The sequence below is a fragment of the Falco biarmicus genome, chromosome 2 (assembly GCF_023638135.1).
Source record: "Falco biarmicus isolate bFalBia1 chromosome 2, bFalBia1.pri, whole genome shotgun sequence".
NCBI lineage: Eukaryota > Metazoa > Chordata > Aves > Falconiformes > Falconidae > Falco > Falco biarmicus.
The window spans coordinates 29,907,579-29,928,297 of NC_079289.1; the positions used below are offsets into that span (position 1 = coordinate 29,907,579).

Below are 20,719 nucleotides of genomic sequence, written 5' to 3' on the forward strand. Positions count from 1 at the left end.
AGGGAAAAGTTGTGGGCTAGCTCCTGTACGTTGCACGTGGCAGGCGTGTCTGACTGGTTTGGATTTGGAGGTGAACACCTCTCCATTGCCTACATAAATGCAGATATTCGCTCACGTAAGTCTGAACCGAGATCTCACTTTGCTAAAAAATAAAAGATAAAAGTCAGTCTTTCCTTTATCCACTTGGTCATTCAGGCTGTGGTGGGTTACAAGAGGAGAGGGCAGCACTGATATGTTGTTAGCTTGTGCCTCTGAGCTGGCAGACCAGCTCTCTGTCTCTTCTGGATCTGGTTCAGGCACAAAACTGCAATGTGTTCTCTGTTCCCTACAATCTAGGTACTGTGGGACAATTTAAAAAAATAAATCTACCACAGAACTGGGGAACCTCTTCCATTAATATTTTATGGCAAATGTGATCTTTGATGAATTGGAATTTTCTCTTCAAAAATCTCTACCATCCACCAAGTTTCTACCAGCTGCAGGAGATGGCCACTTGTAGAAAGTGATCAGAAGTGAAAAAAAAAGGTTGTGGTTTGTTTGTTTGGTTTTTTTTAATATTTTCTTTCATTATCTGTGCCTTACAAGAAAGAAGAAAAATAGAGAAAATCTCAACATTTGAGACATAAAATAGAGAAAACCATAAAAATATACTGCACAAGACAATCTTACACTGGCATAAAAACTGCTAAACTGGTTTAGCTTGCCACCAACACTTTTTTAGGTAGTCTACATTGCATGGCATTGACGTCCTTCATTTCAGGATACCCATGCTTGCCAGACAGTAGTACAGCTGTGTATAGCAGCACGAATTCATAGTAACATCTAACGTTGTTTAAGAGGCTTATGCTGGGTGTAGCTCATGCCACTGTTGTCTCCAATAGTATATGGCTCTGGTTCTCTAAAATAAGCTGGATGTAGGCAGGACTGCTGTGAAATCAAAAGAAAGGAGAGAACACCTTGGGAGGAGCTGTCAGGGTGGCGTTAGCATACTGTAGGAACATCGAGCAGGCACCAAACACAGAAATGCTTATTGTGAAACCAGTGAATTCCTGCTGCTCTACCATGGAAAGACACCGGGCTTGCATGCAGTCCTGCAGCTGCTCAGCATCACAGGTCAGTCCACTGTGTGTCTTCAATGATCTTCAGAAGAAATTTGCAGACTTTACTATTCATCAAGAATTGGGAAAAAAAAATCATTGGATAGGAAAGCTGGTATTTAATCTGTTTTGAATATCTAGCTAGGTTTGCATGGGTGTCATTTTGAAAGCAGATTTTTCAGTTTATGTTGAAGATTTCACATAGACATTCTCACAAATCTAAGGCTTTAGGTATCGAATAAACCCCTTTAATACCAATCCTTCTTCCATCTTTCCCCCAGCAAATTACTAAAAGCTAGTTTAGATGAAATGCTATAAAAAGTACTCTATAGAACGGAACAGTCCTATGCAGACACCTACACAGCAGTTCAGAACGTACAGAAACAAACTCTTCTATCCTTTGTAACTGGTAAACTGCCATCCAAACCATTTACTCACAAAATGAAATGCATACCATTTCTTTTAGGACTGGAACCAAAATGCTGAGCCTGGCTGTGAAAGGAACCGTGGCATGAGCTGGTTCTCTGCTGCTAATATTTGAATCGTCTTCCTCAGGTAAGAGGCATTAATGTGCTTTCAGACATGGTGTGTCATTAAGAGATTTGCCCAAGGCTAGAGAGAGGCAAATCTGAGACAATGATTCAGTATGTCCTTATTCCCAGCTTGGGCCTCTGTTTTGGGTAAATATTTATTCTCCATTGACAGCCACAGCCATGGAGGACCCTGAGCCCCCCAGAGGAGGTATCAGCAGTCTGTGTTACCAGACCTTGCTGTCTCTCTGATTCTTAGTCTACACACATGCATTTATTTAGTTACTGCAGTTGTGCTTAAACGCAGGTCACTTCTATTTGCTTTTAAGTGTGATTTCAAAGTGAAATAAATTGACTCTAGCCACTGTTGAACTGATTTAAGATGTAACCAAACCTCCTTAACTATTTAGAAATAGGTTTAGTTAAATTGATACATTTCTGTACGTACAGTTTTAGGTGGTCAGCTAATAGATCTTTTCCATCTCTGACTTTTATTATTCTAGTTAGTTATGTTTAAGCACTGGCATATGAGAGGATCTGGAATAGATTTTATGCCGCATTTAAGATTAATTTATTCCATCTGTCTGAGGGAGGGAAAAAAGAAACATTTGAAGGAAATATATAATTAAGATAGTAAGTAAAGCTACCACAAACTCTAGGCTCTTATTTATCTATTTGCCTCATTTAACTCTGTTTTAATATGGTCTTTCACATAATTATGGTGGAAAGGAGACTCCTCTTTATTAAATTCCAAGCATTTCAGAGATCTTAATGAATGAGGTGTTAAGTCCTGGCCTTTACTTAGGTTTTCTCTGTAACCCGTGCTTCACATTGGCTCCTCTGTAGGTTTCATTGAAAAGAGAAGTTAAGTTTCAATTATTTTCTTGTACTTATGAGGCTGTGATATCAGTTTAAAGATGAGGATAATAGTGAAAATATTCCTAGGTTAAGTTTCCTCAAATTTCAGTCCTTTCATTACAGAACATTTAATAGGAGTGGTCACAAAAACTCAGATACAAAAGTATCAGGAGACATCTTCAAAGATGCTAAAAAGGTAAAGCACTCTTGTCAAAACCAAACACCAAAGACATGAAATTAATGCTAGTTCTGCAGAAATTTCTCTTGCCTCTAGTTGCCTAGGGCCAGATCTAAATTAGAACTTAAGGTACTTAAAAGAGGATGTAAAGCCAATTTTTATGGCTCTGTTCAAATCTGTTATCATGATAAATCCTACACAATGACTAAAGAGAATGTGTCTACCTTCCAAAGGAAACTTTCAATGTACCTGGTGCTGTATGTCCAGATTGTACAAGGTTCACTGTTCTAGCTTGTATCAGCAAAGTGAGGCATCACCTAACTACAGCCTCCAGCTGCTACAACCTCTGCCCTCACAGAAGCAAATGCAGGCAGCAGAACCTCCTCCTCATCCCTCACATAATGGTCCTAGTAACTGAGAACACGGTGCAGGAGAGCGGTAGCTGCAGCCTTGAGCTGAAGAAAGGCAGAGTAGAAAGCTGAAAGATAAACTACATCAGATCATACGTGTACTAAAACAGAAGAGGAAGCAAAAGCATCAATTTCCCTAATGAATCCACACCTGGATTCAAATTTCAATCTCTTTTCTGCCCCCAGAGTTCTGCCTGCTGGGATATCATCTTTCCTGCACCAGCCGGGAGGATGGAACGCAAGCGGAAGAGCGTGCGTCTGGATTTGCAGCCCAAAGAGAAGTGAGTGAAAAGAAGTGGCTCTTTTGTTCATTGCTCCATGTGACTGTCCTACCGATTCCGGTATCACTTATGGGATATTTCTAGCTTCTCCCCTATCTTTCTTTCTATACAGTGGCAGAACTTCACTGTCAGGTAGAGAGAGAGGAGAAAAATGTGTCCCTTTTCATGTAACTGAAATTCTGGTGATAAGGGTGCTCTGCTGGGGAAAAAAAGCACTTGATTCTGTTCTTTCCTTGCAGCATTTTGGATCTCTCCCTTTTTCTGTGCAATTCCCAAAGAAAAGGGGACAGATGCCACTGCAGTTCCTTCTGGCATTATACTGTAAATTAGAGTCCTCCTAGTTTTTGAGAGACAGACCAAGAACCTAGCTTAGCAGAGGGTTCAGTAGTGTAGATGAAGAAGTGACAAAGATGCTTAAGGATGGGATTTGTCGTTCCCAATTAAAACTTTTCAAAATGGACTATAATTGTGCTGTCTCCATTCTCTGCTACCTGACTTTAAAGGCAGAATCTCGCCCCTAATAAGGGGTTCTGGATCCTATTCCTGGCACTTTCCATCCCAGTCTAGGTGTTGCAGTGATGAACTTCTCAGTTTACAGGATCTGGCATTTATAGAAAAGGTTTTCTCCTTTAGTGGTCCCGGTGGAAATTAGCACTCTGCAGGTCAAGACTATTAACATTCACTACTGGACTTAAGACACTGGATTGCAGATTTAAAAACAATGGAGGCAATTGCAGTTTTGGAAGGAGGTGGAAAGTTACGGCTTGGCATGTGGTTCAGTCTTCATGCTAGGTCAGCCCTAAAAGGCTGACTTTCAGACTGGTAAATGTTGCCAAAATATTTGTGGCAGTTTCTCACATAGACTGTCGGGTTGTTGGGATTCTTAAGGGTTACAGTGAGGTCAGTTTCATTTGTGGTAGGTCTCAAGCCAGACACCCAACCTTCTAAAATTCTATAATTTTGAGGTAAAATACAACTATGCAATAAAAAGCTGTTTCTTCAAAGCACTGAGGCCAGGGTTTTCAGTGGAGTTTAAGGGATTTTGGTTCCCAGGTCCCACTCTTTTAAGTTTCATTTGAAAACCCTAGCACGCACACTCCTACAAAAGTTCATGGTACAATGCAGCAAATATGTATTTTATAAGCAAATTGCTCTTTTTTTTACTTGAATTCTAGTATATTAAATTTTTTATTGAAAACTTCTAGCACTCAGTAACAACTGCCATAAAAAGCTGAGTATTTGGAGTCCCTTTCTGTATCATCCTGAAGCCCAGAGCTCAATGGGAGTACAAGGGGGAGCAGAGCTGCACCCCACCTCTGTGCAAGCATCTGGTTGGAGGACTGACTAAGTTGGGCAGTGGAAAGTCTTTTTCAGGGGAAGCCGAGATGACTATCATGGACTTTAAGGAATTAATCTTGCCCTCACATTGCAAATGATCCTGTTCAGCCAGACCTTTTCAGTGGATGTAATCAGTGGCTTTGCTGCCTGTAGGTGCCAGGATCAGCAATCCAGGCTTGGACCTTGGGGCAGTGGCTCTGTGCCAAGCAATAATGCGTCAGCCTCCAGGCTCTGAGTGGACTGATAAGTACTGACATCCTAGGTAATGTATAAGAGATGAGCCTTTGCTCCAAACCTTGACCCAGCCCTCACTGGTGTGAGGAAACCTAGAAGAGCTTAGCACCAGTTTGGACAGCCCTGAATGTAGAAAGCCTGGTGTACAAGGGCTACGTGCCACAGATGTTTGAAGAGATGTAGAGGTCATGCAGGTGAATTCCCCTTTTTCTGGTCACCAGCGACTGGTATTACACTGCACATCTCCTTTGGTGTCCTGTAAGAGAGAGTGCATGAGCACAAGCCAAACAAGGCCACCTGGGCCTCCATCTGGGACTGGAGAGGTGCTTTCAAAGTCTCAGTGGCTGAATATAGACCTACAAATGTGCACGTATTTCCAGGTACTCTTGGCCTGCTTGGCCAGAGGCTACTCTGATCTCTGCTGGCTGATGGATGGAGAATGTAATCTTCTTCTGTGGACTTGCTGAGTTGGGGAGGCAAGGCTTGAGACAGAATGTGTGTTAGGTGATGCTCAAGTGTTTGCTTGATTTCTCCCTTGATGGAAATGTTAAGAGTGTATTGGAACACATCCATTAAAGCACAGGGGAAATGTTTCAGTTGTCACGTTTAAAAGAGTGCCAGCAGGTGTCATGTGGTGCCACGTGTGTGAAAAGTTTACCGGGAAAGTGGGCAATGGACTTGGTGTCACTTTTACGAGGTCAGTGAGACAGTTCTGGCTTCTGGTGAGCATCCTAAGCCATTCACATATACTCGGTGAGCGATCATCGCATTCACAAAAGCACTCCTATGCTGGTAACCATGGCAACTCCTATTAAATAAAGTTTTTCATAAAATAGTGTGCTTTACAAGGCAGAGGAAACGTTATTTTCAAGGACCAGTCCTGTACCCACTGGCGTTCAAAGAGGAAGGATTAAATCCCTGTGGCAGCAGCAGTAAATATTATAGCAGCTTTCACATGTAGACTCTTCTGAAGGGGAAAATGGTCTTCAGGGGTTTTTTTCTCCTTTGCAGCTGGTTGTGACAGTAAAACATTTTACTCTGGAAAGCAGCTACATTTAAAGCACTGTTGGATCTCCAAGGGAGATTCTATTTCTTAATTGTTCTACCACATTTTAAAAAATCCAGTTTTGAATTACCTGTGATATAAATTTTTAATCGTAAGATTGACAGTCAGGTAGTCCTATTAGGTTTAAATGGTTTTACTAAACCTCTTCATCCAGTAGTTGTGAATTTTAGCAACTGTTTTATCAAGCGAACAGCAGGAATGCCTGTTCTATGCATAATCTAAGCCATGGTAAACATAGTGAAGTAGATTACAGAAATAAAAATTAAATAATTTTTGCTAGAAGATATTTGATTCTGTTTCCACTTCTGAGATCTGTAAACAAGAGTAGATTTACTGGTGTAGAGGGAGTTGTTAAAGTCCCATTTACTCTGGCCGCTGTAGGGGCTCCTGTGTCCGGTGGCTTTGTACAGCCTTCCTTCCCCCTCCCTCGTTAGATTGAGGCTACAACTACTCCTTTCACTGATATGGTGAGACAAATGTTAAAATATCCCTTCTGTCACGCTGGGAGCAACCTTGTATGTACGATGTCTCTACCTGTGCTGAGAATGCTAGGAGGGAATGACTGCCAGTGAATTGTGAGTCAAGAGTGTTTTGCTTCAGAGGCATCAGTGCTGGTATCAGCATGGGGAGAGGCAGGTGCGAGAGAAATCGTACTTGATATAAATGTGCACTTCTATTAAAAACTGGCAAGGAATGAAAGCAGAGCCTTATACAGGAACCACAGGAAGAACATCACTGGGACTTCAAAGGAGGAGAAACACTGTACCCCAACGTATGGGCCGGGCAGTTCTTTAATGTCCTCTCACAGCAGGCAAATCACTGAAAGAATGTAAAGCATGTCAGTTTTCTGGTTGATCCATCTGTACCAGGGTGGCCCTTTCTGAGAGCTTATGGATCAAATTAAAGGTCTCAACTAAACCTGCAAACTGCATCATCCGATGACCTGCAGAACCAAGGTGTCTCATTCTTTTGCTAGCAGCAGAGCTCCTTAGCAGCAAACACTCGGCTAAAGTGAGGCTGCAAACCCTGACCTCCTCTCCTGTCCCTGACCGTGCATGTCCATGTCCTCATCTCCACACTGCCTGGAGAATTTGAAAGAGCTGGTCTGACTGAAAACCAGCCCAGCAAAAGAAAGAAGTGGTTTGTCTCCAACCAAATTATTTTCCTGGAGAGACTCACCTTCTGCTTGCACAAATGGCAGCAGCAAGACAACAGGGTGGGACAGAACAGCATGGCTGGCAGCGCATGGCTTCTCCAGGGCAGGGGACAGTGCTGCAGCAGCCCAGATGCAATGTAACTTCAGCTGCTGTTCTCATACTGCACTGAAAAAGTTGCAGAACTATCGCTGGGCTACATAAAAGGATGAAGGGCAGAAACTTGGCCCGAAAATCCATTAGCCAGGAAGGATTGTTAGGAAAAAAATTTGGATACTGTTTCTGTGGTCTGCAAGTTTTAACTGAAAATTACATAACCTCTTTTGGCTTGTATAAATCAACTTTAAAAAAATAGCTTTGATGTTTAAGAAGCTCAGACATGTAATAGCCGGCTCTGGCATTTTGCAAGAAGTTCATAAAATAGCTTAAGACCATTAGTACTTGTTGTTGTAAACTCATTCTGTAGCTTGGGAGCCATCTGCTTATCTCCGGAGTTTATTACCACCCATCTACCTTAGCATTTTGGATGGCTGCCCATCACTGGAGCGTGTGAGTGCCTTCCCTTCGAACAGCAGTGCCTCCTGGATTCCCTGGCTGCTCTGCAGTCTTCTTTTATTGGAGACAACTATTTATAAGAATAGTTGTACTAGGTTGTATCCAAGATCCATCTAGCCCTGTATCTGTCTCATCCAGTAGCCAAAAGCAGATGTTTCAGAAAAGCGTAAGGACAGGGCAAACTTCTAATGGTACTTCCCTGATTTATCTCATGATGCAAATTTGATAATTAAGAAGGCCAGGGATCCTAAGAGTATTTGAAGTGGATCAGAGCGTAGGTATGCTTAGACCAGCTCTGGTTGCGGTAACAGTTTGGCTAGGAGAATATGTGCCTGATTTTGTGAATGCTACACATTTTAGTGGCATTCCAGTATCATCACCTAGCTAGTGATGGGGAAAAAACCTTAACGAAACAGGAGAGCTGTCTTGGCAGCAGTTACACTCTGATTTCATTCCCCCTGGAAAGCTGCACTGTGCAGGTGACAGAGCATCTAATGATTGTTGTCTTGAGCTCTGATATGCCTCACTCAGAGTTTTGTGATGTTGCAAAACTTCTTGGTCAATCTGCCAAGACCTCCACGCTGTGGCTGGCAGTGCTACTGGCTGGAGGTGGCTTCTAGTGATTTATAGGTATCATCCTGTACACAGATGGGTGGTTGTAGCCTTTCTGAATATGTCGGTTTGATTTGATGGGGGAAAAGGACTGTCTGGAAGAATAGAGGTAACAATATCAATCACTATGGAAGACACATCAGGAGAGAATGTCCATCAAATTTGCTCATTGCACCTCTTAGCTCCAGTGTATTTGATGCACGAACCAGAGCCCAGCTGCTTACAGGTGCAGGGAAGCCCAGCTGGATTTAAATATTCTGCCTGAAGGAAGAAGAAGGTCCTGTTTATGACAATAAGGCTGAAATGTATTTTATCTCCATCCTGCTACAGGACTTGACCTGAGCCCGCACAGCCCTGCCTAGTCCCAGTGGCCCTCTGCCTTGTTTCCCTTGGGCCACAGCTGGAATAATGGTACCAGTTTGGCTTCTCTCTTGTGGCAGAGGGGAGGAGGAGAAGGTCTAAATGCTCATTTCCTTCTTCCCCATTAATTTTACTCCTTCCATAAAATTCCACATGGCCAATCTGGTGAGCATACAGAGGCTGCATGACTCTGGGTGGCAGGGGTGCACTGCAGCAGGAAGTCCTGCACCCCAGAAGGATGCAGGAGCAAGCGAGCTGTATACAAACTGTAAAAACCCACCCCCACCAAGTCTCGAAGATGAAAGGAAAAGGCCTAACTGTTACTGTACCTGCTGTTATACCCACTGTAACAGACCTCTTGGGAAAACAGTCACTGCCATAGTATAACAGGTAAAATCTTTAAAGGGTGAACCTCGAAATAATTATGCAAATAAAAGCATTTACACTAGTAGTGAAGATCAGGTTTTGCAATGCAGATGGAAATGAAATAGAAAAAAATTCTTTCTAAACTTACTCTTTTTCTCTGCTGGTTGCTGGATTTCCCCCCAGACTTGGGCCCATGCAGCTCACTGGCAAATAGATCCTTTCAGAGCCCAGATGGGTGGTAAAAGGATGACTTGAGAAAAAGGTTTCCAAAAGCTATTCTCAAGGCACCTAACGTGTAGCAGCTAAAGGAAAGACAGTAACATGTGCGAGGCACTCTTAATCCAAATCCCAGTAATGGAGTTATACGATAGGCTGCAGCCTCTTGCCTCTTAATTTATAAAGGATCAAGTGGTATTAGAGCCAGTCAGCAATGCATCATAAAGTGCTCATCACAGCATGTCAGTGCGTAAAAAAATGCCACTCCACAGAGAACAGGGAATAAATTCATCATCTCCCCTTTAAGTAGCTATTCAAGGAAGCTGATCAGCATGTTCTTCTCTGCGAGTGAGGAATGCTGTTTATGCTCAAAGAAATAGTGTGTGACTTTCCTGCAACGGTTTAGATACGGATTCTGGGCAAAATCGAAATGCATGAAACCAGTGAAACAGTTATGTTTATTGTCTGAAAATGCACTGTTAATCTTAAATCTAAGGCAACGCTTTTCATTATTTTTATCTGTTCAGCAAATGGCACTACTGTGTAAAAAGGTTAAATTTCATTTTGAATATATACATCCTTTATGCCCTTATGTGTGTGTGCATGTTGACATTTCTGGGACTATTTACTTCAGCCTGTTACTACAGGCTATGTTATGGATCTACATAGTATTTTCGGAATATGCATTATGGACAGTATTCTGTGTTTGCAGGACTGATCTCATAAATAGTTCCTTTTCAGCTATTTCCATGATAATGTTATAGGAATAAGCACCACAAAAACCCTTAAGAAAAACTTAAGAGGAAAAAAAGTCTAAAAACTTGTAAAAATTTTATTCCACGGCTGTCAAAGGAAGAAGAAAAATACATGATTTTAAGCACTTGCCTTTGCCCAAACAATGTGAAAAGAAGTTTTACAAGTTACTTCTTGCCCAGAAGTTGCTCCCATAACTGCTCTTCAGAAGTTCTGTTCATGAAGTCATGATAAAGATGCCAAGTTTATTCACCTGGGATTTATCAAATAAAATCTCATCCTACATTTAGACAATCATTTTCAAGCCTATCCATTTAAAGTTAGGTATCTACATTTGTGTTTAGGTTCCCACGTAATACTCACAAGATTTTCAGCACTTAGTATCCATTGGCAATGCAGATGCGGAGCACTCTTCAAAATCTACATTTCTTTTATTGATCTCAATATGAGCCATCAGCTCAAATTTTGGTTGCAGAGGATAAGGAATCTGTCAAGCATGTAAGATAGGGATGTAGTGTTTAACAGAAAAGCGGAGGATCCTCTTATCCCACCCAAGGTTACACCATCCCTCTGTTTGGCTCCAATTTTCATATAAATTTCCATCTTCTGCCCTTTCTTTGTGGCTCATTTCCCTAAGGGGATAACCTTTTTACAAGTACCTTTGTTTTAACTGCCACAGCTTGACCTCCTTTAGCTCATCTTCAGGATCCCTACCTTGTTTGTTCATCTTCCTCAAAAATCCACTTTTTTCCTGTTGCTCTCAGGAAACCACAGCAAAAATGTATTTTTACTATGAGTTCCAGCATCTGCCTATTGTCCTCAGTCAGCTGAAGTTTGGACAATATTTAGTATAAGGCAGTGCAGGAGTACAGGAAAATCTCTACTGCTATAACCAAGGTCTATGCCATCTTCTTCTATTCTCACCACACGAGTCTGTGCTGAAGATATGAGAGAAACAGATTTTTGCCCGGAGAACTTAGCAGTGTTAATTTGTAGGTAAAAAAAGCCAGAGGCATTAGTCACCAGCTCAGAGTACAAGCACGGGATAGAGGAAAAGTCTCCACTTGGGGAAAAGTTGAAAGGAAATTTTTTGTCTGAAAGAAGATTTGAAAGAGAAGAACGGAGATTGCGTGCAAACAGGGAGCAGTTCATTGAGTGAAGATGTGTGTATGCAGCTCCATTTTGTGTTCCAGGAGAGCAGTGACCGTACAAAACAAGTGTTGGACAGAATGAATTTTGCTTAATATCAGGCACTCTTCTGAGCACTGCTAGGTGAGGAGCTTAGCTGACCAAGTCATCTGCCTGCCTTAGTCAGTGGAGAAAGACAGGCACCCTCAGGGTGATTCACACCACAGAGTGTCTCTCTTCGTTGTTAAAGCAGCAGCCTGCACGTGGGTGGTAGGGAAACTGTCCAGGCATATGATAGGATCCTCCTATATAGACAGATGCCTCCAAATTTCCCATTCTTGAAGGAGCTTTATAATACTAACCGATAAACTGCAGTTAATGTAACTGTCTTAGCGTACTGCCTGTTTCTGCTAGACAAACATTTCTTGTGGGATAAAATAATTTATCTGGGGTAGAAAAGTTTCTTTTTGTAACTATTATAGTTACTGTGGTTGCTGTATCGTGAGATCACCCACATGAAGAAAATGTTTATTGGATTGTTTGAGTGATTGCTTCCTTTCTTGCATTTTTGGCAAAGCTTTTGGGCACAGGAAGAAGTAAATGGACCAAAAAAAGTCTTGTTCACCTCCCCACCCACATTGTCAGCCATGATTATATCAGCCATGATATAATAACACATGTTTAAACATTTTGTAAGTAAGGAAGAATTTTAATGGGTGATAATGGCAGAAGCTTATGGTATAGCTAGTGACTAATTTTGCAATGGCTGTGGAAATGGTATTAGATGACTTAGGGAACTGAGTGTGGGCTCTGGATCATTTCACCAGCCAACAAAAAATAGCAGTGGTTTACAGTCCAATAACTATATAGTGATTTGTCTGCTGTAGGTTTCTCTTCTAGGGTGAGTGACAGAAGACCACAGCTGTATCTAGCCACCTTGTAGGGGAACCAAAAGGCTGGACACATAGGGAAGTGATCCTTCCCACAGAGCAGGTGTCTGGTTAAAGCCTGGTCTTGCTGAGGCATTGAGAAGGTATAGGGGTTTGTTGAGGTATATGGCTAGGTAATGTTTACACAGTGCTGTAAGAGTGTTGTCTTTGTTGTTTTGCATATGTTAATAAATCTAAAAGGCTATGAGACCTGCTGCTAATCTGATCTCTTTATTTTCCAAGTGCAAGCTCAACTTTCAACAGTATCCTCAGTAGCAGAATATTTATTCAGTCTGTAACAGTGACACAATAGTATTTGCTTTTCTCACTTTCTGTACAGATCTGGTTATAAGAGGAAGCCTTTTGGTGATATTCATCACATTGTTTTTTGAACTGATTTTAGAGCTGCTCTTCAGTTACAACTTGGCTGTCTTTTCTTTTTCCATGCAGTGAAGAAATGCATAAGGACACCAACCCTCACTCCTCTTCATTGCAGGTTAGCAAAAAGCCCTTGCACAGAAAGGAACTTCCCTGATTTTGAGTGCTCTGCCTAGGGGACAGGGGATGGGATATTGCTACGGCTGTGACAGCAAGGCCCTTGGCCATGAGCTGCTTGTCTGCTGCCCAGGACTGGGGCCATGGTGTTTGAGGACCGTGGCTGTGCTCTGGGAGACCTCCCTCACTCCCATGTAGCAGAGGTTCTTGGAGAAGATTCATGGGCACATGGTGCAGCTGCTGAAGTTTAGACACCCAGTCTGGGAAACTTATCTTTCTGGACTCCCTTCAAAGTCAGGGAAGAGAAATAGGTCCTCTGAGTCACCTCCAGAGGACTTTGTTCCCTCCCAAGTACTAGGCAGCACACTTTTTGCAAGTAGGTGGTATCCTAAACACTTGATTTCCCTGCTTAGAGTTAGTGAAATCAATAGCCTGTGTACCTGTCTGCAAGGTGGATTTCGTGCCCTGAACCAGAAAATTCACATCATTAAGACCTAGATGACAATGACTTAAGTGAGAAGTTTGTTGGGATGCTGAGTTGTATGTATACTGTTATGACATGATCTTTTATTGATCTTGATGGGTCACCGATCAGTTCCAACAAGGTGACCAGGGCAGACAGAAAGCAGCCACAAAGAAGGCAGATGTTGAGTGATGAGGTGCTACTGGTGTTTATCCGAATTCCATTTTACAATAAAATCTCTAGAAGTTGTACGCCTCAGAACTCCTGGAGGCGCTCAAGTTACAGTAAAGATCTCCAGCAGCTCAAGAGCTCTTTTGTAAGAATATCTCTCTTTAAATAGTGGATGCCTTCTTCCACTGCTTTGAAGTTACACACGGACAAGAGAAGAAAGGGACTGCTTGTAGAGCATTAGAAATCCACTCTAGTTTTTGTAACTTAGTGAAAGTCTAGACCTACATGCTAAAAAAATGTCAAGTGCTTCTTTTCCCACTCCACAAGTAAATGTCCTTAATGTGACCTCCACTCCTGTGGTACTGGCAGAGGTCCTTGTCTGACATTCCATCTCTGTGGAGGGAAGATGTCAGAAATGATGTCCGTACCTGGGAATGGAGCACAGTACTGAGATTCCCCAGCCGGTGGGGACACTCCCAAGCCATACAGATTTACCAGCTCAAATCCCAAATCACACTGACTGAATTAACATAGCAGTGCATCTGAAGCAAGGGCTGTGAAACTGGGTGCAGTGCCATGTGGACACAGACCGCTTTGGGACCTGAGTGGCGTTACATCCAGATACCTTCCTTCCACCTCCACAGCACTTCTGGTTCATGAAGGGGTTCTCTCCAGGCATCTCTAGCTCCTTTAAGGCTCTGACTGAGATTTTGTCATGCTTATTCAGCCCTAACAGACTGGATAATCTGGCCCTCAGGGCCAGGGAGAAATCAGAGTCTGACCCTTGCACAAGTGGTCGCACAGCGATCATCCTTCTCACTAATGAGAATGTTCCACCTGACCTGTTCTGTGTTTTCTACTCCCTCCTAGTCACCTGCTTGTCCACATTAAACCAGAGCAGGATTATGACTGAAAGCATTTTTTTTTTCCCTGTGGAGAAAAGAAAAAGCTAGAACCAGTCTATAAATAGCTGAAATCTGACTGCCCTAATGAAAGTAGGCTTCATGTCCATATAAATTAGGTTCTTTCTTAGTAATGCTTGGTAATAATTTCCATACAATTCACGTGCAAGTCCACATGCCAGAGAGTATTGTTCAAGGTGGAAATGGCCTGTATCTACACGTCTGTAGAAGAGAAACAGTTGCGGGAGGAGTGCACAGATACGACACCAACCTTGACGTCTTTCATCTTGATCACAGACTTGAAGGGTGAGTGAGGTAAACCGTCATTTGGCCAGAACGATGGTCAAGGAGGACAGTGTGCCACTCATCCCAGTATTGACTTGGTTATAGCTGAATTAAAACACAGCTTGGAAGCAGGCTGATAGAAACAGAAAAAATTCCACAAAAATAGAGGTGAGAAGCAGGAAGGAAATAGGGTGAAAACTCCTATGCTTAGGAAGATGCTTCAAGAAGTTTATCAAGTCAGAGACTTTTCCAGGGGTGCGCAAGTCATTTTAGATGAGTTCTCACTTGCAAAGAGACCTCATTCTGATCTCTCCTTGCATTCTCACGCTATTGCCTACAGAAGGAAGGAATTAGAGCTAAGGAGCACAGAAGTTAGTGTCTTTCATTAGACCAAGGTGTTCAGGTTTTATTGTGAAAAATTCTCTGTCCATACCCAGAAAAACTACTGAAATTTCTAGGAAGTGGGAGTCCTTTGTAGGACAGCTGCCTACAGGCATGAGAATGCGAGGAGAACCTGACAGTTTTTATTTCCAGAAAGATCATTCTAACCACTGTTGTCACTGCCGTACTTCTCTCTTTGACAGCAAGGGCAAATATGACCATGGCTCTGACTCCTGGGCACAGAGCAGTCTGCCTGCATCCCCACACTCTAGTGGCTTCATGCCATTAACCTGATTGTATCAGACATTGCAGCCAGTGCAGCCTTTGACTTACTTATATCTCTGACTGATAAAACCCCACTAAACTTCATAAAATTGAGCAATCCAAAAAAGTTTTCTGTGGTCACCTTTATTAGTAATTAGATTAAGGAACAGATTGTGAATCTACTGAATTTGGTCATATTTAGGTAGCAGCTGGCTTATTAATAAAGGAAAAGATTTAAGCAGTTTGTCCATAACTGAATGTTCACATGACTGTGCTATAACTATAGATTAAAATAAAACTAAAATCAACTATGAATTAAAATTTTAGTCATCAGACTGGTGTTCTCACCTCTTCCCAAACAGCAGGGTCCACTCTGTGTATAAGCATTTTCCACTTGCAAAATCTGAGGCATCTGCAAATCACGTAAGACTGAAAATGATTAGTATAACAAATACAAATATAAGCTATTTATAGAAGCTTATCCCATATTTATTATTTACAGTTTTCCATTCTATAAACACAAGCCCTACCACAGAAGGCAGGGATGAAATACAGTGACATAGTCCTTCATTCCGTGCTGATACTGAAACCTGGAATGCTGAAGACTTTTGCTTCTTTTCTTCAAACGGCTTTCACAGTAAAAGGTGCTTCTTATAGGGACGCTGGCAACCTGAAGCGCATTTGGTTTCAGAAATCAATTCAAGGTATTTTCAGATAGTGCAGCCACTTGTGATTCCTGCCACTTGGTGCTTTGGGTTCTGGGTTTGTTTTTTTTTCATTCAGCTATATCTTCTCTCCTTTGTTACCATATATAAGATGTATACAAGTTGAATATTATTAGTTCAGGCTATCGTCTTATAATGCTGAAGTTGAGGCAAACTTAGCCAGAAACTCCAGCTGGTGTAGGATCATGCCCTAATCCATGCTGTATGCTCCACAAAGAAGGAATGGGAACACGCACACAAACCATGCCCAAGCCCAAGATTTTGTATCCTTTTCAGTTATAATAATTTGCAGTGTTAATTGCGATTACACCAAAAAAGCCCCCAAAACAATTTTCCAGGTAAAGTTATTTTTTTTACAGTATCTTTTTGAAGTTCAGACATACCTCATTTAGACTTTAAGTAGTTTGTCCTGCTGAGATAACATGTATATGGTGTGGACTAGCTCATACATGTAAGGCATTCTCCTTTTTGTGATAAGCAACAGTATTGCTTGTTAAAATGCAATTGCTTCATGGAGATGACACATCTTTCCCTTCCTTCCCCAATCCACAAAAAAGACACCCAATAAACCCAAACAGGACTATGAAACAGATTGGCTTAAATGAACGGAAGGGATTAATGACATCTACAGTAATGGCAGCACAATCCTAAACTCCAAGCAGAGCCCAAGACCAAAGAGTTGCCTGTGAAGTCCATGGGAGTGTTGGTTTTCCTGTCTGTGCTGCACACATTTGCGAATGGCAATGTGAAATTCCCAGGTATGTTATGATGAAAACAAATCTATAGAAATTTTATTTTTTCTAACCTGTACTGCTCTGTGCTAGTGTATACCAAATCCTTGACAGTCCCTGCCCATGGCAGGGGAGGTGGAACCAGATGATCTTTAAGGTCCCTTGCAACCCAAACCATTCTATGATTCTGTGACTAGAGTGTGTGTGTAAATCCTTTGAATGAGTTAATCTATACCAGCTCAGGTATAAAAAAGACTTTAAAACCTATGCCTATACTGGTAGATGAAAAAAGTCCATGGCACCATGCAGTCATAACTCACCTGTGATTGTCCACACACTTTTCAGCAGTTTTAACTTGTGTCAACTAGCACCCCATTAAACAGTGCCCATCATAATTTGGGCAACAGCACAATCTTTCCAGTTGGCATTAAAGACAAAGCCAGATATTATGGGGGAAAGAGAGAATTTATTTAGTTAGATGTAACCCATGCTATATCCGTTGCCCTCAGAGCCAGAGGTCTGACCTTTCACTATCTGATGTGCATGCACAGAGGTAACCTCACATGCCACTGGTTGACATGGACACCATCTAATCTAAATTGTTCTGCAGTTCAGTAGCACTCCAGAAATAACAGTTGTGGTACCGTATGTGATAACAATCACAGTAATAAACAGCAAGATTACATCAGATGTTTGCGGTTTTATTAAAAAAATAATTGAAGAGCAAGAAATAAGGAACTTGGCCCCTTTGTACCTGGAAGTTTTTTCAGGCTTATAAAAATAAGGACTAACGACGCATAAGCATCATGAATTCTTTTCAGAAATAACCTTCTGAGTATAAATAAATATCTATAAACTGTGTTTCCTGCTTGTTTTATCTAGGTGTTGAAATTAATTTGCTGTCTGCTAAAGCAGTAGAGATCTCAGCATCTGACTTGGCACACGGGAGCAGAAATATCTCCCATTGATCTGATTGATGTTGGCCAACAGCCAACATGAGTTTTCTTCAAAAGCAAATTCTGAGTTCATAACCATGAGTATTCAGCAGTTTTTATCCCATTACTGAGAGCTACTTCCTCGGCCAGAGAATGATCCCATGAAAGCTGTACATCCTAAACATCTTGAATTCTAAACATAAAAATTCACACTGAGCTGCTCAGAAATAAGATATTAAAAATATTCTTTCGTAGGAAGTATTCGGTAAGTAATTTCTTAGAGTAACGATTCAAAACTCACTCTTCGTTCCTGTGATGCTTGCAACCAGGAATGTTGTAGGAAACCCAGCGTATACAGCCACTATTTATATTATCCCCTGGGACCTCAGTACTGTGCTGGGCAGCTCGGTGCTGCTGGAGGGAACGGCCTTCAACAGACTTTGCGACCCCAACTATCTGCTGGTGGGAGGCAGTGATCCTGTGCTTTTCCCTTTTTACTCCTCCATGGCCGTTCCAGTCTAGCTCCATATCATTATTAACCGTTTACATAGCCCTAGTAATCTCTGGATTACTAGAACTCTACAGTTTTATCTGAGAATGCCACCACACCTGGGAGGTGTATGCGGTTTTATATCCTCCAGGTATGAATCAGTGAAGTACAGAAATGCCCGCGCCCAGCGAATTGTTGCTTAAATGTCTGACTCGGTGCAGATAAACAGCTCGCCAAGGAGCTGGGATGAGCGACGGAGCGGCCGGGAGCCTGACCGAGTAACTCTGGAGGTCAAGGCTTCCATCTAGCGGTAAAACGAAAAGGTGCAAAAGGAGCCGACGGTGGGAATGAGGGCGGCTGAGGCCCTGGTGAGCATCCTTCTTGTTCCAAACCGTAGCAGACCGAGAAGAGCAAGAAACTGAAAGGAGAATAAAAGCCAGGCAAAGCACAACATCTCCGAGGTTTGGGACAATCGGTGCAGTTCAGGCAAAAAAGGAACACAGTTCACTGGGGTGGGTGGTGTTTTTTACTTAAACCAGGCAGGACACTCTGCAGATGTGCTGGCAGCAGCCGGGTGCACTGCATGAGCTGTGTGGCTGACCCACGGCCTCAGCCATGGCAGAAAGCAAAGCCTGATCTCTGCACGGTAATCTATATTGTCAGGTTTCATTTTTCAGGAAAAAAAATTGTCTGTCATGGAGGGTGAGTAGAACAACTTTTTTCCAGGTTATGATCATCCTGTCAAGAGTTCTGGATAATCTTTTTTCTCTCACATGCTTTAGAATTGTAATCTGGCTCATGATCACTTCTGCAAAGACATGCCAAAAAGATGGTACAAATAGATTACTTCCTGGAAACTATAGAGGCTCTGTGACAGCAGTGAATTCTGTAAAGAAAGAGCTCCATGACCTTGTGGAGGTTGCTTTTGCAACATCAGCCTACCTCTTTCCCCCCGACTCCTCCCCAACCCAGCCACCACAGAACAATTCTTGATATCCATAGGCACAAATCCAGACACACTGTGAAGGAATCAAAGTGCCTATTTCATAAGCACATCAATAACCATAACCATATTCACTATGCAAAAAATGAAGAACAGTGACACTTGAGTGATAAAAGATAGTGTTATGCATACTGTTGAAGTCAATAAGGTGAACTGAAGTGAATTAAATTGAAATATCAGCTCAGTTTCTGCTGCCTCATGTTTTCAGACAATTGGATTTCTCTTTATGCAGGAAGAATTATGGATGACAGATTGCAGTTCATTTCCACTGCAGCAAATTCTTCTGGATATTCCCGTTGTATCTGCTTAGCTCCAGTGGATGTGTTACAGATCCTCCACCAAGTCCTTGCTAAATGTGTTTTGACTCAGAAATGTAATGACCTTTGCTTGCTGCTAGCTCTGGCCACAAATTGATCTGTTATTTTGGCCTCTGCACTTCTGTAACTACCACAGTTTCCTGGAAATGCCTTTACTTTTATTAAGTTTTAGGACCCCCCCCCCCCCAAAAAAAAACCACATCAGAAAAAGAATGCTGACTACCTCAACCCTTTCCATTCTGATGGTCCCTTTCAGTTTGCGCTGTTGCTCAGATTACAGGCCTGTGAGACTCAGCTGTTTCAGTTCACCAGGGTTCACATAAATATTTCCTTCCATTTCAGTTAACCTAGCTTCACTTCCCTTCCGCCTGACCTGGAGATCTCAGAGAAAAACCTAGTTAGCATCTCCATATTTCACCCACCTTGGTCAAAGGCACATGTTCTGCCTGATTTCAGGGTGCAGCTGTAAATCGTCATGTTGCTTTGAGCACAGACTAAGCTGGCTTGCAAACTTTGTGAATTTAATGAGTAGCCTTTTAATTTAATGAGATGCAAACATCTTGTTAAGCTGCAAACCAAGTTCAGCATGCATGCCCACTTGCATCTATGTCTCAGTGGTTTTTCTGACCTCCCTGAAACCTTACCCAGGTACCTTCCCTGAGACTTTTCAGGTTGCTTTAAGGACATGAAGAGACAAAGGTTTAGTTACTTTTGTCTTACTTCCTTTAATATTACTTGTGAACCATCTCAAAGTTTCTCAAAACTTGTGAACCCACAGCAAGTAGTGTCTGCTCCAGGGACATCTCAAGTGTCCACTTTGGCAAGTTGCCAAAGGGCTTCATGAAGCCTTTTTGCATCCAGATATTCCATCAGCAGCTACCCCATGCCCAACAGGGTGCTGACAGGTCTCTTTACAATTTCTGTGCAGCCACTGCTTTAGCACAGTATTTTCTCCCTCATATATAGATCCCACATAGTAGGTCAGCTACTATGGAGGATGACGTTAATTGATTGAAATTTACTGGAAGGATATAAATGAACTCTCTTCACCCCTGAAAACAGCCACATCTCTAAGGAGTGTATGACTTGCCTGTTCACAGTGGGTGTAGGGGAAATGATTTTGAAGTTCAGCTTGAAAGTGATGGGTGAGGCTGGACAGCCACTGCTTCCTCTCTTTCCCCACCCTTTAAATGTGTCGTGTTGGATATGGACTTTCAGGGCTGTGTTACAAGGGCAGTGGAAGGGTAGGTAGGAAGTGAAGAGAGGCAGAAGATCAAACTAGCTGGGGGGGAAGAATTCATGTTTACCAGCAATGGTATTTCCTGTTAAAACTGGCAAATGAGCAAGGACAACATGGATTCTGAATCCACCTGATTCTTTACTGACCGCTCTGAGAGAGGCAACAAAAACTGCTCCTGCCAACTCGGGTTAATAATCATCCTGCATATTTTGGTTGCTCCCCTTCAGTGAGCTACTCGTTATCAGTAAAACA

General features: G+C 42.2%; 1 protein-coding gene across 1 annotated transcript in view; it reads right to left on the reverse strand.

Moving 5' to 3' along the window:
* The window catches only part of FAM124A (family with sequence similarity 124 member A), a 56,034-nt gene extending 46,683 nt beyond the window's left edge, over positions 1-9,351 (reverse strand). The window contains exon 1 of the mRNA XM_056329662.1: positions 9,188-9,351. Within this exon, the coding sequence (XP_056185637.1) occupies positions 9,188-9,234 (47 nt within the window). The 5' untranslated portion in view covers positions 9,235-9,351. The remainder of the gene's footprint in view (positions 1-9,187) is intronic.
* Positions 9,352-20,719: the final 11,368 nt, after the last annotated feature.